The following is a 16590-nucleotide window of genomic DNA, read 5'->3' on the forward strand; positions in this document are numbered from 1 at the left end:
ATGAATCGGCTCTGTCTAGGCAGCGGGCAAGGTGAACCCCTTGGGTGGTCACCCAAATATTCCATTTGCTACAGGCAAAGGAATGTGAAAAAAATACACGTGGAAGGCACTAGAAATCTTGGAGAAAGGGATTTAACCCAAGGATCAAAAAAAGGCCTCCTTGAGAGTGACACCTGACTTGGACTCCCAGCGTTACAGAACCCGGCCAGGCCACCAGATCTGCCAGCCCACGCAAGACCCTGGTGGGTAAGAGATCAGCTCTTCCGAGGATCTGAAAGTGTGGTACTGCTGGAGCCAGGACAGGGACAGTGAAACAGAATTAGGCTGGGTGGAAGGGCTGGTGCCGGGAGGCCTGGTGAACCAAGGCAGGAAGCCGGGGACTCACCCTGCAGGACAGAGGGGTGATGGGAGATGTCAGGTGGGGTGTGATTGGATTATATTTACATTTTCAAAGAACAGCCTGGGTGAGAGTCTGAAGAATGGCCTGATGGGAATCCAGGGCAACAGCAGAAACCAGGCAAAGCCTGGATCAGGCGGCATGGCGAGTGGGGCACAGGGCAGGCCCACAGCTGGGAGCTCCCTAGAGGCACTGTTCAGGCAGAAGGCTGCAGGGCCCAGTCCTTCTGGCTTGGGTGCCAGGGTGCTGGCGGGGGTGGCGAGTGGCGCTATTTACCAGGATGGGGGTGTGAGGGATGAGGGGCAGGGGCAAACTGGCCTGGGTGGCTTGAGGTGCCCAGTAGGCAGGAGGAATATGGGCACCTCAAGGAAGCCAGGCTACACGTCTACCCCGGGATCGGCACACACACAGGCCACGGGGGTGAGGAAGGGGGCTGGGTGAGGAGCGGCTCCAGGGCAGAAACAGGCACAGGAGGGGAACTGAGCAGAAGCAGCAACACAGGAAAAATACAGAAAGGTGTGGTGTGAGGAGGACCAAGGGACACGAGGAGGCAGGAGCTGGAGGAGCGGTGATGTTTGGGGATACCGAGGTGCACCTGCTGCACCTATGGGGATCCCATGAGGAAGGGGGACCAGATGGCAGGAGAGTCCCTGAAAGACAGCCCCTCCTCTTTCAACGGCCACCCTCAGGGAGGGAGGTACTGATCTGAGACGAGGAGCCAGAGACTTGAGGTTGGGTCCCGCTGACCACCGCCATGCCATTGCAAGTGGTCCCTAGGGCTCCAATCTGAGGCACTGGCTCCAGAGCCTGAGGCCTCCCCTGCTCTGCTGTCTGACGAGGGAGGGAGAGTCCTGCCTCCAAAGCAGGCGCTACAGGGGGTATGCTAAGCACAGATAAGGGAAGCTTTGCAGCCTGAAGGGAAGAAGACAAGGGAACTCCAGGCTGCGACTTCTGGGTTAAAAGAAGGGGCCGACGCCACTTGCTGAGGGTGAAAGCAGAGCTGGAGAACTGCGAACAGGTTCTCAGAGCGCAGCCTTTAAAGGGGAGGGTGTGCTTCCCATGAGGTCGCTGCCCTGTCCCTTAGTGCCAGCTGGGAGCTACAGGGCACAGGAGGGCCCAGCTGGTTATGTGAGCTCTTTGCAACTCTCACGCTAGCTGATGGGATCGCAAACAAATACCTAGTTTGCTTTTCTGAAAGTGCTCGTGAAATCCCGTGACAAGACCGACTCCCTAGATCTCACCCGGTGACCCAGCTGGGCTAGAAATGCTCGTGTGGAATTCTCCTGGGGTTTCTACTTGTTTGTAGACAACATATAACTGAAATCCAAATACAAGTTCTCCAGAATCCATTCTGGACACTCATAGACTTTACCTCTTCACTCCTCTCCGAAACTCAAAGAGTTTTTGTCCTTCTGGAATGGAAAATACCCTAATCACGGTCCCCTGTGGAAGGAAAAGAGAAAAGAATTGGAGCTGAGATAGAACAGGAATTTCCGATCTTCCACAGCAGACTGCAAATGCACCACAGGGCTATCTCCAGGACAGCTCTGCTCTGGGCCACCAGGCAGTTTGGGGTCCCCCAGGGCCCCCCTTGAGCGTCACCTCCACACTTTTTGCCCCGAGCATAGAAAAACACCTCCCTGTTCTATTGTTGACTTAATGTTCAATCTTTTCTTTAAACCTATTTTAATTGACTACTTACCCTCGACACTAACAGTCTTGAGGACAAAAGTGGCATATCATTCTATTGTTCTGAGTCGTTTGAAGTTTAAACTATTAAAAATAAAAGCCTGGGCCAGGTGCAGTGGCTCACGCCTGTAATTCCAGCACTTTGGGAGGCTGAGGCGGGCATATCACCAGAGGTCAGGAGTTTGAGACCAGCCTGACCAACATGGAGAAACCTTGTCTCTACTAAAAATACAAAATTAGCCGGACGTGGTGGCGCATGCCTGTAGTCCCAGCTACTCAGGAGGCTGAGGCAGAAGAATTGCTTGCACCTGGGAGGCGGAGGTTGCAGTGAGCCGAGATCACGCCACTGCACTCTAGCTATGGGCGACAGAGCAAGACTCCATCTTGGGGGAAAAAATAAATAAATAAATAAATAAATAATAAATAAAAGCCTGGACTTGTGTGTGGCACACAGGCAAGACCTTGTGGTCTGACGAGGCTTCAGACCCCACCAAGGTCTCTTCTGCCACTTTAAATTCAGTTACTGACCAAGAGTCGATTAGCTGGAAATCTCAACTACCTTATAAGCAGTCAATCCTAACTCACGAAATGGGAAGATGCACATGAAGAAAATCTTACTAAGACAAAGAACTAGGAATACAAGGGAGCTCAGCATGTGCCTGCTTTAATGGGAAGTGTCCTGAAGATGCCAACTTCCCCCAGTAAGTTAATATCAGATGTGCAGATAATGAAACAGATATGAACATCTGCGGGAATAGAGAAGCACCAAGAAAATAGTGAGCAGGACTTTCAATGCTTGAATATTAAAAGAATACTAATCAAGTGATATAATGGTATTAAATCAGCACAAAAAGAAATAGACTGATGGAAAGCAAGGCCTTAAAATGGGTAGCATCCCAAATTTGCAGGGCAGGAAGAATTATTCAACATTCACACCCCTACTATACAAATTTTAGGAGGTTCAAACTGTTAAATATAAAAACTGTTCAGAATATTCAGACTGACGGAAGGCCGAGGTGGGCAGATCTCCTGAGGTCAGGAGTTCGAGACCACCCTGGGCAACATGGTGAAACCCTGTCTCTACTAAAATACAAAAAAATTAGCCGGGTGTGGGCCGGGTGCAGTGGCTCACGCCTGTAATCCCAACAGGTGCCCAGTAGGCAGGATGAATACGGGCACCTCAAGGAAGCCGGGCTACACGTCTAGCCCCGGGATCAGCACACGCACAGGCCAAAGGGGTGAGGAAGGGGGCTGGGTGAGGAGCGGCTCCAGGACAGAAACAGGCACAGGAGGAGAACTGAGCAGAAGCAGCAACACAGGAAAAACACAGAAAAGTGTGGTGTGAGGAAGACCAAGGGACACGAGGAGGCAGGAGCTCTACTAAAAATACAAAATTAGCTGGGTGTCAGGGTGCATGCCTGTAATCCGAGCTACTCAGAAGGCTGAGGCAGGAGAATCTCTTGAACCCGGGAGGCGGAGGTTGCAGTGAGCCAAGATCACACCACTGCACTTGAGCCTGGGCAACAGAGCAAAACTCCATCTCAAAAAAAAAAAAAAAAAAAAAAAAAAAATTAGCTGGGTGTGGTGGCATGCACCCGTAGTCCCAGCTACTTGGGACGCTGAGGCATGAGAATCGCTTGAGCCCCAGAGGTGGAGGTTGCAGTGAGCTGAGATCGTGCCAATGTACTCCAACTTGGGCTACAGAGAGACTCCGTCTCAAAAGAAAAAAAAAAAAGTAAAGAAAAGAATATCTAGGCCAAATACAGTACCTCATGCCTGTAATCCCAGCACTTGGGGAGGCAGAGACAGGAGAAACACTAGAGCCCAGGAGTTGAAGACCAGCCTGGGCAACACAGCGAGACCCCATCTCTACAAAAAACAAAAAAAGCCAAGCCTGATGGCTCACTCCTGTTGTCCCAGGAGTGGAGGCTGCAGTGAGCCATGATCATGCCACTGCACTATCTCTGCGTTTATAAATAGTACAAAGCGGCCGGGCGTGGTGGCTCACTCCTGTAATCCCAGCACTTTGGGAGGCCGGGCGCGGTGGCTCATTCCTGTAATCCCAGCACTTTGGGAAGTCGGGCGCGGTGGCTCACTCCTGTAATCCCAGCACTTTGGGAGGCTGGGCACGGTGGCTCACTCCTGTAATCCCAGCACTTTGGGAGGCTGGGCGCGGTGGCTCACTCCTGTAATCCCAGCACTTTGGGAGTCCAAGGTGGGTGGATGACGAGGTCAGGAGTTCAAGACCAGCCTGACTAACATGGTTAAACCCCATCTACTCAAAATACAAAGATTAGCTGGGTGTAGTGGTGTGCGCTTGTAATCCCAGCTATTTAGGAGGCTGAGGCAGGAGAATGGCTTGAACCCGGGAGGCGGAGATTGTGGTGAGCTGAGATCACACCACATTGTACTCTAGCCTGCGTGACAGAGCAAGACTCTGTTTCAAAAAAAAAAAAAAAAAAAAGGCAGCAAATGACCTACAGTGTAGAACACTAAGGAATTCTTTAAATAAATTATGGTAAACTCATACAATGGGAGAGTATACAGCCATTAGAAATCAGGATACAGGCCAGGCACAGAGGCTCCCTCCTGTAATTCTAGCACTCTGGGAGGCTGAGGTGAGTAGATTGCTTGAGCTCAGGAGTTAGAAACCAGCCTGGCCAACATGGAGAAACCCCATCTCTACAAAAAATACAAAAATCAGCCGGGTGTGGTGGCGGGTGCCTATAGTCTTCGCTACTTGGGAGGCTGAGGTAGAAGGATCACTTGAGCCTGGGAAGTGGAGGTTGCAGAGAGCAGAGATTGTGCCACAGTACTCCAGCCTGGGCGACAGAGCAAGCAAGACCTGTCTCAAAAAAAAAAAAAAATTGGTACTTGAGGATAGCTGGTTCTCTCTGGATGGACACAAACTGAGTTTGCAACATTGAGAATTAGAGAATGAAATATTTTCTGCATCCATATATAAAAATAACCATGGCAAAGGTTTTGTCCTCTGCAGCCTACACTTTTAGATGGAGACATAATTTTTTGGTGCACATCTACCATGCAATACTCATTAATTAAGAGTTGTTTTGTTGCCACATGACCGCAAGATTCTTGAAAGTAGGATTAAGTCACAGGCTTCAGTGGGGCCTCAGCACCTGGCACAGAGCAGTGCTAGGAAGGCCTTGCCGCTCTCACTCAACAGGTAAGAGGATTCCATGTAAAAGAAATCAAGTTTCCTCTTTATAGCCCAGAAAAAAATTATTCCATTTTTATGGGCCTTAAAATTCCATCAAGTACTTTTGGGCCTTTTTAAGAAGAGCTACTAAAAAACTTAACAGTGAGACTTTGATTAGTCAAAGGGTAACAGAATTTCAGGGCCATTTCAAAGGGAAAAGAAAAGGACAAGGTGATATTGGGACAGTCCAGCCTAATCAGAATCAAAGTCAGGCTTAGAGTCTGACCCCTCTGTTGCTGCCCGACTGGGCAGCCCCGGGCACACTGCTTAACCTCTCTGAGCCCTTGCTATGAAAGAGAGAAATATTTACCTTGCTGAGGGGGAACAAAGGAGGTAATGAAGATAAAAGATCCAGGATAATTCACGACCCAGAAGTGACCCATAAGCGGTGACATGATTATTACAGAACTCAGGTGTGAGACTGAAGAACAAAGATCCAGGCGGGAAAGCTAAGGAAGTGAGCCGACTTTTTATTGTATCTTATCTGGTCCATAGTTTGAGGGGAGAGATGACTTGAAAGGGAAGGCTATTTTAGGATTTCAATGAGAAGCAAAATCATATCCAAATCAAAGTAAAGGTCATCGGTGGGCAATGGAGAGCAGACTGGCATCCAGAGGGGACAACGGAGGTGGGAGAGCAGATGCGACCTCAAGACAGAAGAAGAGAAGACGGAACTTTCAAGAAAAGAGGAACCAAAACGAAAAGAAAGGCACAAGGCACAGTTCAAGTGAGGAAGAGAACGAGGAGCCTTCAGTCTCCTGGAGGCCGAGGGAGCCTCGCCACGTGGTCACAGGTACACAGGGACATTTAGAGGCCATCCATCTCCTTTAAAGCCAGACATTCTTCTTACTGGAATCTCTTAAATTCGTAGTTAGAAATACACATGAAAGATTGAGACAAGACTTAAATACACTACTACCTATGGCAGCAACATATTAGAAACGTAAAGTCCCAAAAGGGTGATGTGGACATAAATCACAACTGAATACTGCATGGCCATTACATGTGTTTTTGAACTTAGAGAAATGTCATGCAGAGTGAAAAAGGATAAATTACACCCATAGTAGGATCCCAATTTTGTTGACTAAAGAGAAAATGAAAGGAAATACACTGAAATGTGTTCAGATTGGCTGGATAGAATTCTGTCCTTGCTTTTTCACGTTTCATCACTGTCTGGGTTCTTTACTGTTATGTGTTAGTTTTATCATTTAGAAACACACTGGGTGAGCAGTGTGGTTACACACGGCACTTCTGTCTCTGGACATTTCTGTAATTTTTTACTACAAACATGGACCACTTCTCCCGTCCCAGTGGCACACCGCAAGCTCCACTCGCTCTTGGGCAGCACACGCCCACGGTCTGACAAGCAGGTGGCTGTCTTTGCTTCTCCCGAAGCTGGTAAGCATAGGACCTTGCCTCTAAGTTGGCCGTGTGAACAGAAATGAAAGTCTGTGGACGCCGGGGCACCAGTACTCCCCCAGGGAAAAGCAGACTCACCTTCTCTGAAGCCGTGGCAAGTTTAGTTCCGCTTGCGTCAAAGGCCAATGCCGCTAAAGGACTGTCATGAGCCGGAATCATGTTTGCAGCTCTCTGAAAAAGGGACACCAATAAAGCGTGGCCGCCACGCAGTGACAGGCCACGCCCCAGGGCTGGCACTCGGTCTGCAGTCTGAAAACGCCAATTAGCTGTTCCTAAAACACCACTGCAGTCCATACAAATGGCAAACCCACTTGATTTAGTGGGGCTGGGCATTCAAGGAAATGCTGCTCCAACTTTAGAAAAAGCAAAGCAGTTTATCCTGAAGGTTTTCTATGTTCCTTCAAACATTCCCGTGGTGAGGAGCTCAGCACTGGTCTGAACGCTGCAGCAGATCCAGAAGCAGAATGAGCCAGACCTGCTCTGCTACTGACAGAGAGTAGCGGGGCTGGGCGCGGGGCACCCACCTGTAATCCCAGCACTTTAGGCGGCCAAGGTGGGAGGATGGTTTGAGGCCAGCCTGGGCAACCCAGCAAGACTCCATCTCTACAAAAATAAAAAATTAGCTGGGTGTGGTGTTTCATGACTGTAACTCCTTGGGAGGCTGAGGCAGGAGGATCACTTGAGCCCGGGAGGTTGAGGCTGCAGTGAACTCGGACTGCATCACCACACTCCAGCCTGAGCGACAGAGCGAGACCCTGTCTCAAAAAAAAAAAAAAAAAGAAAAAAAAATGCAGTGGTTGTATTGCTGAGCCAAGAAAATCAGGATGCGAGGGACACCACAGTGCTCCTCTTCAGGAAAAAGCCACACTTTAGAGAGCTATTCGAATAGGAAAGGCATCTCACCAAATTAATGGTATCGAAGACCTGCACCTCTCCGATGGTCGCACTCCCTGGGTACGCCAAGTAGCAGTTGTCGTTGTTGATTGACAGCGCACACAGGCCTGCAAATGACACACAGAGGACGAGATGCAAACTTCACCTGAGAGCTCCTTCTTGGATGTCAGACATAATTCAGCATTTATTTAACAGAGCATTAGAAACAAATAACAGCTTGGATACAATCTTGTTTGCTGTGTTAAGAAAGTTCTGCAACCCCAAATCCCCACCTTAGGTGATACCAGTATTGTAAAGAGATTAAACGCCTTTGGTTTGAACTGATCAGTAACCTCAAACTTGAAAGTTGATCAAACCAATGAGTTTATGTGGTCACATGACCAGCATCAGTAGGAAGGCAGCTTGGTTTGGGATCAATACTTTTAAAATCTGTCTCATCTGCGGAACCTATAAAAAGAAAAAATCTCTCTCACCTATAGCTATCTTTCAAGGGCAAAATCAGAAAAAGGATTTTTTCCTCACAAGTTAGCTCACCTGCAGGGTTTGGAGGCGTCTCCCTGATTGTATGCAGCACCTTCATGTCCCGAATGTTGTGGATGTACAGGGACTCCTCCAGGCATACTATCAGCCTCTAGGCGAGAGAGGAAACGAAACCAAACGTGAAGCAACAGCCAGTGCAACATCTGCCCCAACCTCCACTTGACTGACTCCTAGACTACGACACTCTTGTTTCTTCTATTGCTATTGTATTTTATTTTTTTGGAGTCAGCGTCTCACTGTGTCACCCAGGCTGGAGTGCAATGGCGTGATCTTGGCTCACTGCAACCTCTGCCTCCCGGGTTCAAGTGATTCTCTCTCCTGCCTCAGCCTCCCAAGTAGCTGGGATTACAGGTGCCTGCCACCATGCCTGGCTAATTTTTGTATTTTTAGTAGAGATGGGGTTTCGCCATGTTGGCCAGGCTGGTCTCGAACTCCTGACCTCAGGTGATCCACTCCTGCCTTGGCCTCACAATCTTAGTTCCTTCTAGAACACCATGCAGACCAATGTTGGAAGCGCCGAGGATACAGCTGCTTTCTACCGATAATCAAGAAGGAGCCGGCCCGGGTACACTTCTCTCTCATACTCACCCCAGCTCCACTGGGAATTCTAATGAGATCATTTTAGTTCAGTGTTAGGCAAATGCTAACCTACAGCTAAGACAAGTGTGCTGTCAATAGACTTGGAAAGATTTGCTTTTTAAAACTGATGCTGAGTGCGGCACAGGTAAAATGAAAATAAGGGGGTTTTAAAGGTCTAACACTTTATTGTGCACTCAGATTATTTTGCAAGTTCCTGCTCCATTTGGAAGAAAATGAATGTGGACATGCAGACGATGCATCGCTGTGACGATTTATGCAAGAAAGATGACGGCCATGCACCCAGCTCTACATTAGTTGGACGTGAACACAATTTGTATGCTTTACAATTTTTAAATGCTGAAGATATTATGCCTTATAATTTCCCATTCTAACCAACTTTGTCAGTTAACAGACCAGTTCCCAGTTTCAAGTGTATAAGGTAAGAGCGTCTTTACTGTGACTTCACCTAGTCACCGTATCTCAGAGTGCAGCTACTGGCTGTCAACGTGTCCACTCTACAGCCAGCAGCCTCATCAGCTTTCCCCGCGGGGAATGTGGGCAGAATCAGATAGTGAGGGGTCCCCCGGGTGGCGCTGTTACCCTGGGTGTGAGCACAAGCTGGGAGATGGCCTCGTGAAACACGCGCACGTGCCACCCACCATGTCCTTCCTCCGTGCCAGTCGTCTTAGTTTAGGGGGAGATAAAGTAATAAATCCTTCATTTTGAATTTAAAGTTAAATTAACAATTTACAAAAGGAAAAAAAAAGTCTAAAACTTTTTTTTTTTTTTTGAGACAAAAGTCTCGCTCTTGCTGCCCAAGCTGGAGTGCAATGACATGACCTCGGCTTATTGCAACTTCCAACTCCTGGGTTCAAGCAATTCTCCTGCCTCAGACTCCTGAGTAGCTGGGATTACAGGCACCTGCCACCACGCCTGGCTACTTTTTGTATTTTTAGTAGAGATGGGGTTTCATCATGTTGGCCAGGCCGGTCTCAAACTCCTGACCTCAGGCAATCTGCCCACCTCAGTCTCCCAAAGTACTGGGATTACAGGTATGAGCCACTGTGCCTGGCCAAATATTTTTTGTTTTTAAGTAACATTTATAAAAGCAAAACCAGGTAATAAGTGAAAGAAACTCTGACATCCACCCTCTGGGTGGGGCCGGGGACGCCTGTATGGGAACAGTGTGGCAGAGGCCTGGGCATCTGTTGTGAATGGAACAGGCTGAGCAAAGCTGGTGGGTGAGGAAACAGAGCTGGTCGCTGTAGGCAAGGATCTGTGGCCGGCAATGTGGGGCCAGGCAGCAAGGGAATGATGGAGGGGCATGCCGGTTGGGTGGGCTTGTCCCAGAGTGCTGGAGGGAGCAACAGACAAGCCCACACCCAGGTGGGGCTGCGCTCACCTGCCTGTTGAGCTTCACAGCCAGAATTGTGTTGGAGTAGCTGTAGTTGCAGATCTCAGTTCCCTTCTTAAAGTGGCAAACCTTTAGCTTCCTTGGTGCTTTAAGGCTCACGATGGCCACTAGGCTGCTGGAGAACAATCTCTCTACGATGCACACATCTTCCGTGTCAGCTGAAATCACAAAGGTAAGTACATGCGTGAACATCTCCACAGGCTATGGCCATAGGTAGAGTCTGCGCTCGAAAACAAACACCTGCCTGGGTGACACGCAGGGCACAGCGCTAGGGGTGCCTGCGGAACATGTGGTCATGGGGTGGGGACAGCCCCGGGGGTCTGAGGGTCTTGACTGGCTGCAGCCTCAGGAGCGTTTCCACTGTCAGGATGGCCCCTCATGAGCATTCACACGAAAGACGAAGGTTCCTTTCAATCAGTTCTGTCGCTGGATTTGAATGGTGTAACCTAAAAACACACGAGTTTAGGAACCAAACTACCAGGTAAAGTGAAAGAGTAAGGTCTAGGGGCTCCCTTCATTAAGACACAAACTACTAGGAAACTGCAGTTGCTTCCCCTGGGTTCCACAGACTCACGTGCTGAGCGCTGGCCTACGTGCTCGGATACCGCGGCTGGCCAAAGAACTACACGTCCCAAGTGGCATGACACATATTTACTTATTAAAAAGATGTTGCTCTTACACTCATGCGTCACCGACGCTGACATACATTCTAAGAAATGCCCTGTAGGGGCCGGGCGCGGTGGCTCACGCCTGTAATCCCAGCACTTTGGGGGGCTGATGCGGGCGGATCAGAGGCCAGGAGAGGGAAGACCATCTTGGCTAATATGGCGAAACCCCATCTCTACTAAAAATACAAAAAACTAGCCGGGCGAGGTGGCGGGCGCCTGTAGTCCCAGCTACTCGGGAGGCTGAGGCAGGAGAATGGCGTGAACCCGGGAGGCGGAGCTTGCAGTGAGCCGAGATCGCGCCACTGCACTCCAGCTTGGGCGACAGAGTGAGACTCCATCTCGGGGAAAAAAACAAACAAACACTAAGAAACGCCCTGTAAGCAATTCTGCCGTGCAAACACAAATCTAGACAGTAGGCCTACTACGCCCCTAGGCTGTATGCTGTGGCCTGTGGCTCCTGGCTCCAGATTTGCACGGCATGTGACTAACTGGATACTGTGCCCAGCGGCAGCACAGTGACAAGTACTCGTGTGTCTAAATGAAACATGGGAAAGCTGCACCAAAAACATGGCCTGCTCCTCTCACAGGACCACCGTCGCACCCGCAGCCCCTCGCTGCCCCACACGCCATCGTGCAGCGTGACACCACCTCAAATGGAACAGGCCATAAACACAAGTGCATCATCCTAAGCTCTTCACAGCGTCCATTCAGTGTCTTCTCAGTTGCTTTTACCAGAAAGCTGCCATAAAACCTTCTTTCTGACAACAGCAAGTGACCTTCATTCAAAAGGAACACATGCAAGCGTCTGCCACAAATAGGGAGATGGTGGCGTGGTTGCAGGGCCAGGGAGGACAGGCTCTGTCCGCAGCTTCTCTGCTCAGGAGCATCTCAGACTAGGGGCCACCGTCTTTCAGGATCTATCAACGAAAGGCACAATCAGGAGGGATCATGCCAGTGTGTGGACACAGGAGTCTTTGTCAGCAGATGCACCTCTAGCACCTGGCACGCAGCACCACTCAGACATGAGGCCAACCCAACTCAGAGACAGTGTATAACATGGAATGTCAATTATTTGCAGTAAAAATAATTTCCCTAAAGATCAGACCCTGGTTCTCCAACCAGTCCTCTCTTTCCCTCAGGAGATCGACATGGATACCAGGTTATGGCAGCCCTGCTTGCTAGGCGGTGGGCGACAAAGAGGGTTGGGGCCAGATGCGGTGCTTCACACCTGTAATCCCCGCACTTTGGGAGGCCAAGGTAGGAGGACTGCTTGAGGCCAGGAATTCGACACCAGCCTGGGCAACACAGTGAGGTCCCATCTCTACAAAAAATACAAAAATTAGTTGGGTGTGGTGGTGCATGCCTGTGGTAGCTGAGGTAGGAAGAGTGCCTGATCCCAGGAGGCTGAGGCTGCAATGAGCCGTGATCGTGCTCCTGCACGCCAGCCCAGGCAAAAGAGTGAGACCCTGTCTGTAATACCAGCCCTGCCCCCAAAAGGAGGGTGGGACTGAATGACGATCGTGGCTGGTGTCCTGAGGCTGCTACCCTCACTTCTCGAATCCAGCAGCCAGATGTGCAAATCCAGGGGCACAAGGCCCTTCCTCCGCCACTGTCCAGCCTCTCATTCTCCAGGCACCCTGTTCTCAGGTAGTACTTGGTAGTATTTGGGGCTGCACGCACTGGCCCAGTTGCAGCCTGTACCTGTCGCCTCTAGCAGTCACCACGCTTACCACTGAGAATCTAGGCAATGGCTAAGCAACAAAGTTCCCAGCTGGACCAATGGTCTGAGGACTGGTGCCGTGTTTGGCCCATTCACAGCTGCACCCCCAGGTCTAATGTCACCTGTCATGGAGGAGGAGCTCCTTCCACACTGGCTGAACGGATGGAATGGACCTTATGACCAGATTTTGGATATTTCTCAAACTCCCCCAAATGGTGTTGTTTTAAAAACACCATTAAAAACAAAACCAAACAAACAAAAAAACTCAATCTCTGTGCCATTCAGTTTCAGTGGTGAAATGCTGTTACCCTCAGTGCTACATCCAAGAGGCAGAAGCGCTCTTGGTGAAGCTCAGCGGCACGCATCCTAACACATGCGCTGGGCGTGTGTGGGGCACCGCAACCTTGGTGAGTACTGGGTGCGACGGCGACCATGCAGGAACACGAGTTTAACAATCACATTCCAGTCTCAGCTCTGCTCTAATTAGCTGTAAGGCCTGGTACCTATTTCCCGAATGGTGAAAGAAGAGTTGGACTCTCAGCTTCAACTCCAAGGCTGGGACACACAGGAAAACCTGGTATACACAAAACTGGTTTTTTATTCAGTAAAATTTTATTTAAATCCACTGGCCTCCTAAATCCAATCAGTGGTAAAAAGAACTGACTTCCAAATAGGGCTGCTCCTGCACATGCACAGGCTCTGCATCCGCGAACTCGCCTGCCTGGGAAGGTTTATTATAGTGACTCCACACGAACACTCACAGTGGTTTACAGCCCTCCGTGGACACGTGCAGAGCGGGAAGTTTTTTCTGTTTTTGTTTGTTTGTTTGTTTTTGAGATGGAGTCTTACTCTGTCGCCCAGGCTGGAGTGCAGTGGCGTGATCTCGACTCACTGCAACCTCCGCCTCCCGGGTTCATGCCATTCTCCTGCCTCAGCCTCCTGAGTAGCTGGGACTACAGACGTCCGCCACCACGCCTGGCTAATTTTTGTATTTTTAGTAGAGACAGGGTTTCACCATGTTGACCAGGCTGGTCTTCAACTCCTGACCTCAGCTGATCTGCCCACCTTGACCTTCCAAAGTGCGTCACTGCGCCCAGCCTCGGGAAAAGATTTGAGTCACATGACGCACATGTTCCTGGCTGAGATCACACAGGGCAACGTCCTGTCTTCTTGTGTTGATTCTGAAAACAACTGTCCTTTTCGTGGTCTATTTAGGGCTACTGAGTGTCTGCTTTTTGCACTTTTGCATTTTTGTTGATTTTACTTTTGGCTCCGGCACAGTGCTGAGCGTCGTCGAGTGTCCCTGAGCACAAGCAGCCTGTGATGCGCCCCGCAGAGAAAACACACGTGTGGGCTGAGTTCTATATGAGCTGCAAGTTCAATGTTAGTGAACCAACAATCCGCATTCTGTCAGCATGTCCGGAGGCAGGGAAGCACACACAAAATGAGGTTGTCTTTTGATCAGCTGATGTAAACACTGCGACCAGAGGCTACCTAACAATCCTTCCCCTGGGAGCAACACTTCATGATTCGCTAATCCAGCGTCCCAGAGATTTACAGACTAGAACTGCGAATAACAACTGTATTTTTATTTTTTAGTAGAGACGGGGTTTCACCATGTTGGCCAGGCTGGCCTCGAACTCCTGACCTCAGGTATCTGCTTGCCTCGGCCTCCCAAAGTGCTGGAACTCCGGGCGTGAGCCCCTGCGCCCGGCCTGTTGCATAACTCCTGTGGATAGTTGCCTAAGTTTTTTTCCACTTCTCATTCTCTTTCATGTTTCAGCCATTCTTCCTTTCAGCCATCTCCATCAAAATATGTCAACTGTATTTTTATTTTTTTTTCAAAGAATAGGTTCTTACTGCTTTGCTTGGTAAAACTTATTTACTTCACCCATTCAACATAAACAGCAGATCCTACCAGGAGAGACCATCCCAAGTATACAGTGGTAAACAGGGCGGTGCCTGCCATCACAGAGAGGGGGCCAAAGAGATGTGCGCCCAGGGCCCTGTGTGGCACCAAAACCGTCAAGGGTCAGCAAAGGAGACTGAGTAAGAGAAAAGCCAGGACCGTGCATGAGATGGAAGCCAACAGAAGAGGGTATCTGAAGAACAGCAAGCAGGCAACTGTGCCCAGCGTTGCAGAGGAAGGAAGAGGAAATAAAGACGCGTCCCCTGAGTCTGGGAACGAACAGCTTACATGGAGACCTTGACATATTTTGATGGAGATGGCTGAAAGGAAGAATGGCTGAAACATGAAAGAGAATGAGAAGTGGAAAAAACTTAGGCAACTATCCACAGGAGTTATGCAACAGGCCGGGCGCAGGGGCTCACGCCCGGAGTTCCAGCACTTTGGGAGGCCGAGGCAAGCAGATACCTGAGGTCAGGAGTTCGAGGCCAGCCTGGCCAACATGGTGAAACCCCGTCTCTACTAAAAATACAAAAAATGAGCCGGGCATCGTGGTGGGCGCCTGTAATCCCAGCTCTTTGGGAGGCTGAGGCAGGAGCATCACTTGAACCTGAGAGACGGAGGTTGCAGTCAGCCGAGATGGCACCACCACACTCCAGCCTGGGCAGCAGAGCGAGACTCTACCAAAAAAACCAAAACCAAAACCAAAACCAGAACCAAAAAAAGAAGCTATGCTCTGGAGAGGCAGAAATGTGGGAGGGGCTGGGGGATATGCATGGGCAAGGGAAGTTTCTGTCTTCAAATACAGGAGCTACTAGATATACTGAGATGGATTTATGGTTGAGACTGCATGCCTGGAGGAACAAACCACTTAGGAGGCTGGCCGGGTGAAGAAGGAAAGAGAAGGGAGCCCCAGGCCGACAGCACCAACCTCTCTTGAAGCAGCAACAGGTGTTAATTGTGATGGGATGGAGGTGGGAGATTTCAGAGTGAGGACAGTATGAGACGATCATCTCAAAGAGCAAGCAACGCAGTTGTGAGAAAAATGCAGGACCACCAGCAGGCACTGGCAGGTCTCCATTAGAGGTGGTGATAAATTCCAATTCAACTAGACAGAGAAAGATTGTACCAACCCAACAGATGCAGGAAAAGCATGAGAAAATGCAATGCTCATTCATGGTAGAAATTTAAGAAACCTAGAATGAGGAAGAACCTTCTTTCGCTGATGAAGAACAGTTAAGAAAATCTACAGCTGACACTGTACTTAATGGTGAAGACATCTAAACTCTTCCCATTACGACCAGAAACAAGGCAAGGATACTCCCTCTCCCTACTTTGTGCTGGCGAGTCTTACACACTGCAGTGAAGCAAGAAAAAGAAAGAAAGGTACAAACATTAGAAAACAAGACGCCAAACAGTCTCTACTGCCACCTTAAGGAATCTATAGGCAACTATCTAATACATGAATTTAGCAAAGTCATAGGATACAAGATTAAAATATAAAAAATCAATTATATGTTTAGACCAACAGCAAACTGGAAAGGTAAATGAAATAATTTTCTTTTACGATACTGTCAAAATCCAAAGTATTAGAAATAAATTTTACTAAAGATGTAAGACCTCCGTATCAAAAAAAAAAATTCATAGAGTATTACCAAAACAAAATTAAAAAGAGGTAAATAAATGAAGAGATTACCATGTTCACGGACTGGGTATTCAATATTATTAATGTATCAACTCTCAAATTGATCTCTAGGTCCAATCCCATCCCAATCATAATCCCAACAGGCTTTTTTGCAGACGAAGTGGATTTTAAATTTTATATGGAAAGAAAAAGAAACTAGAAAATGCAAAGCTATCCTGAAAAAGAACAAAGTTGAAGACTGACACATAAACCATTAGAAGAGAATACACAGCCCAGAAATAGACTCTCAGGTATAGGACTGTAAAGCACCAAAGCAATCCCAGGGGGGAAGGAAAATCTTCTCAACAAATGATGATGGAATAGGAATCCATTAGGAAAAAAATAATCTTGATTTACACCTCACAACATACATGACAATTAATGAGATGGATTACTGGCTTAAATATAAAAACTTCAGCTTTTATGCATAGTGTTGATTATATAAAGCTTTCACAGAACA

At 48.7% G+C, this 16590-nt stretch overlaps 1 protein-coding gene across 5 annotated transcripts in view; it reads right to left on the bottom strand.

Moving 5' to 3' along the window:
* The window catches only part of WIPI2 (WD repeat domain, phosphoinositide interacting 2), a 44166-nt gene that overhangs the window by 7980 nt on the left and 19596 nt on the right, over nucleotides 1-16590 (bottom strand). For all 5 annotated transcript variants that reach the window (XM_008018791.3, XM_008018790.3, XM_008018789.3 and 2 more), the window contains 5 exons: nucleotides 10141-10310; nucleotides 8154-8250; nucleotides 7629-7726; nucleotides 6804-6896; nucleotides 1770-1840 (listed from right to left, as the gene is read on the bottom strand). In XM_008018791.3, coding sequence (XP_008016982.1) covers nucleotides 1770-1840; nucleotides 6804-6896; nucleotides 7629-7726; nucleotides 8154-8250; nucleotides 10141-10310 — 529 coding nt within the window. The remainder of the gene's footprint in view (nucleotides 1-1769; nucleotides 1841-6803; nucleotides 6897-7628; nucleotides 7727-8153; nucleotides 8251-10140; nucleotides 10311-16590) is intronic.

The sequence above is a fragment of the Chlorocebus sabaeus genome, chromosome 28 (assembly GCF_047675955.1).
Source record: "Chlorocebus sabaeus isolate Y175 chromosome 28, mChlSab1.0.hap1, whole genome shotgun sequence".
Taxonomy (NCBI): domain Eukaryota; kingdom Metazoa; phylum Chordata; class Mammalia; order Primates; family Cercopithecidae; genus Chlorocebus; species Chlorocebus sabaeus.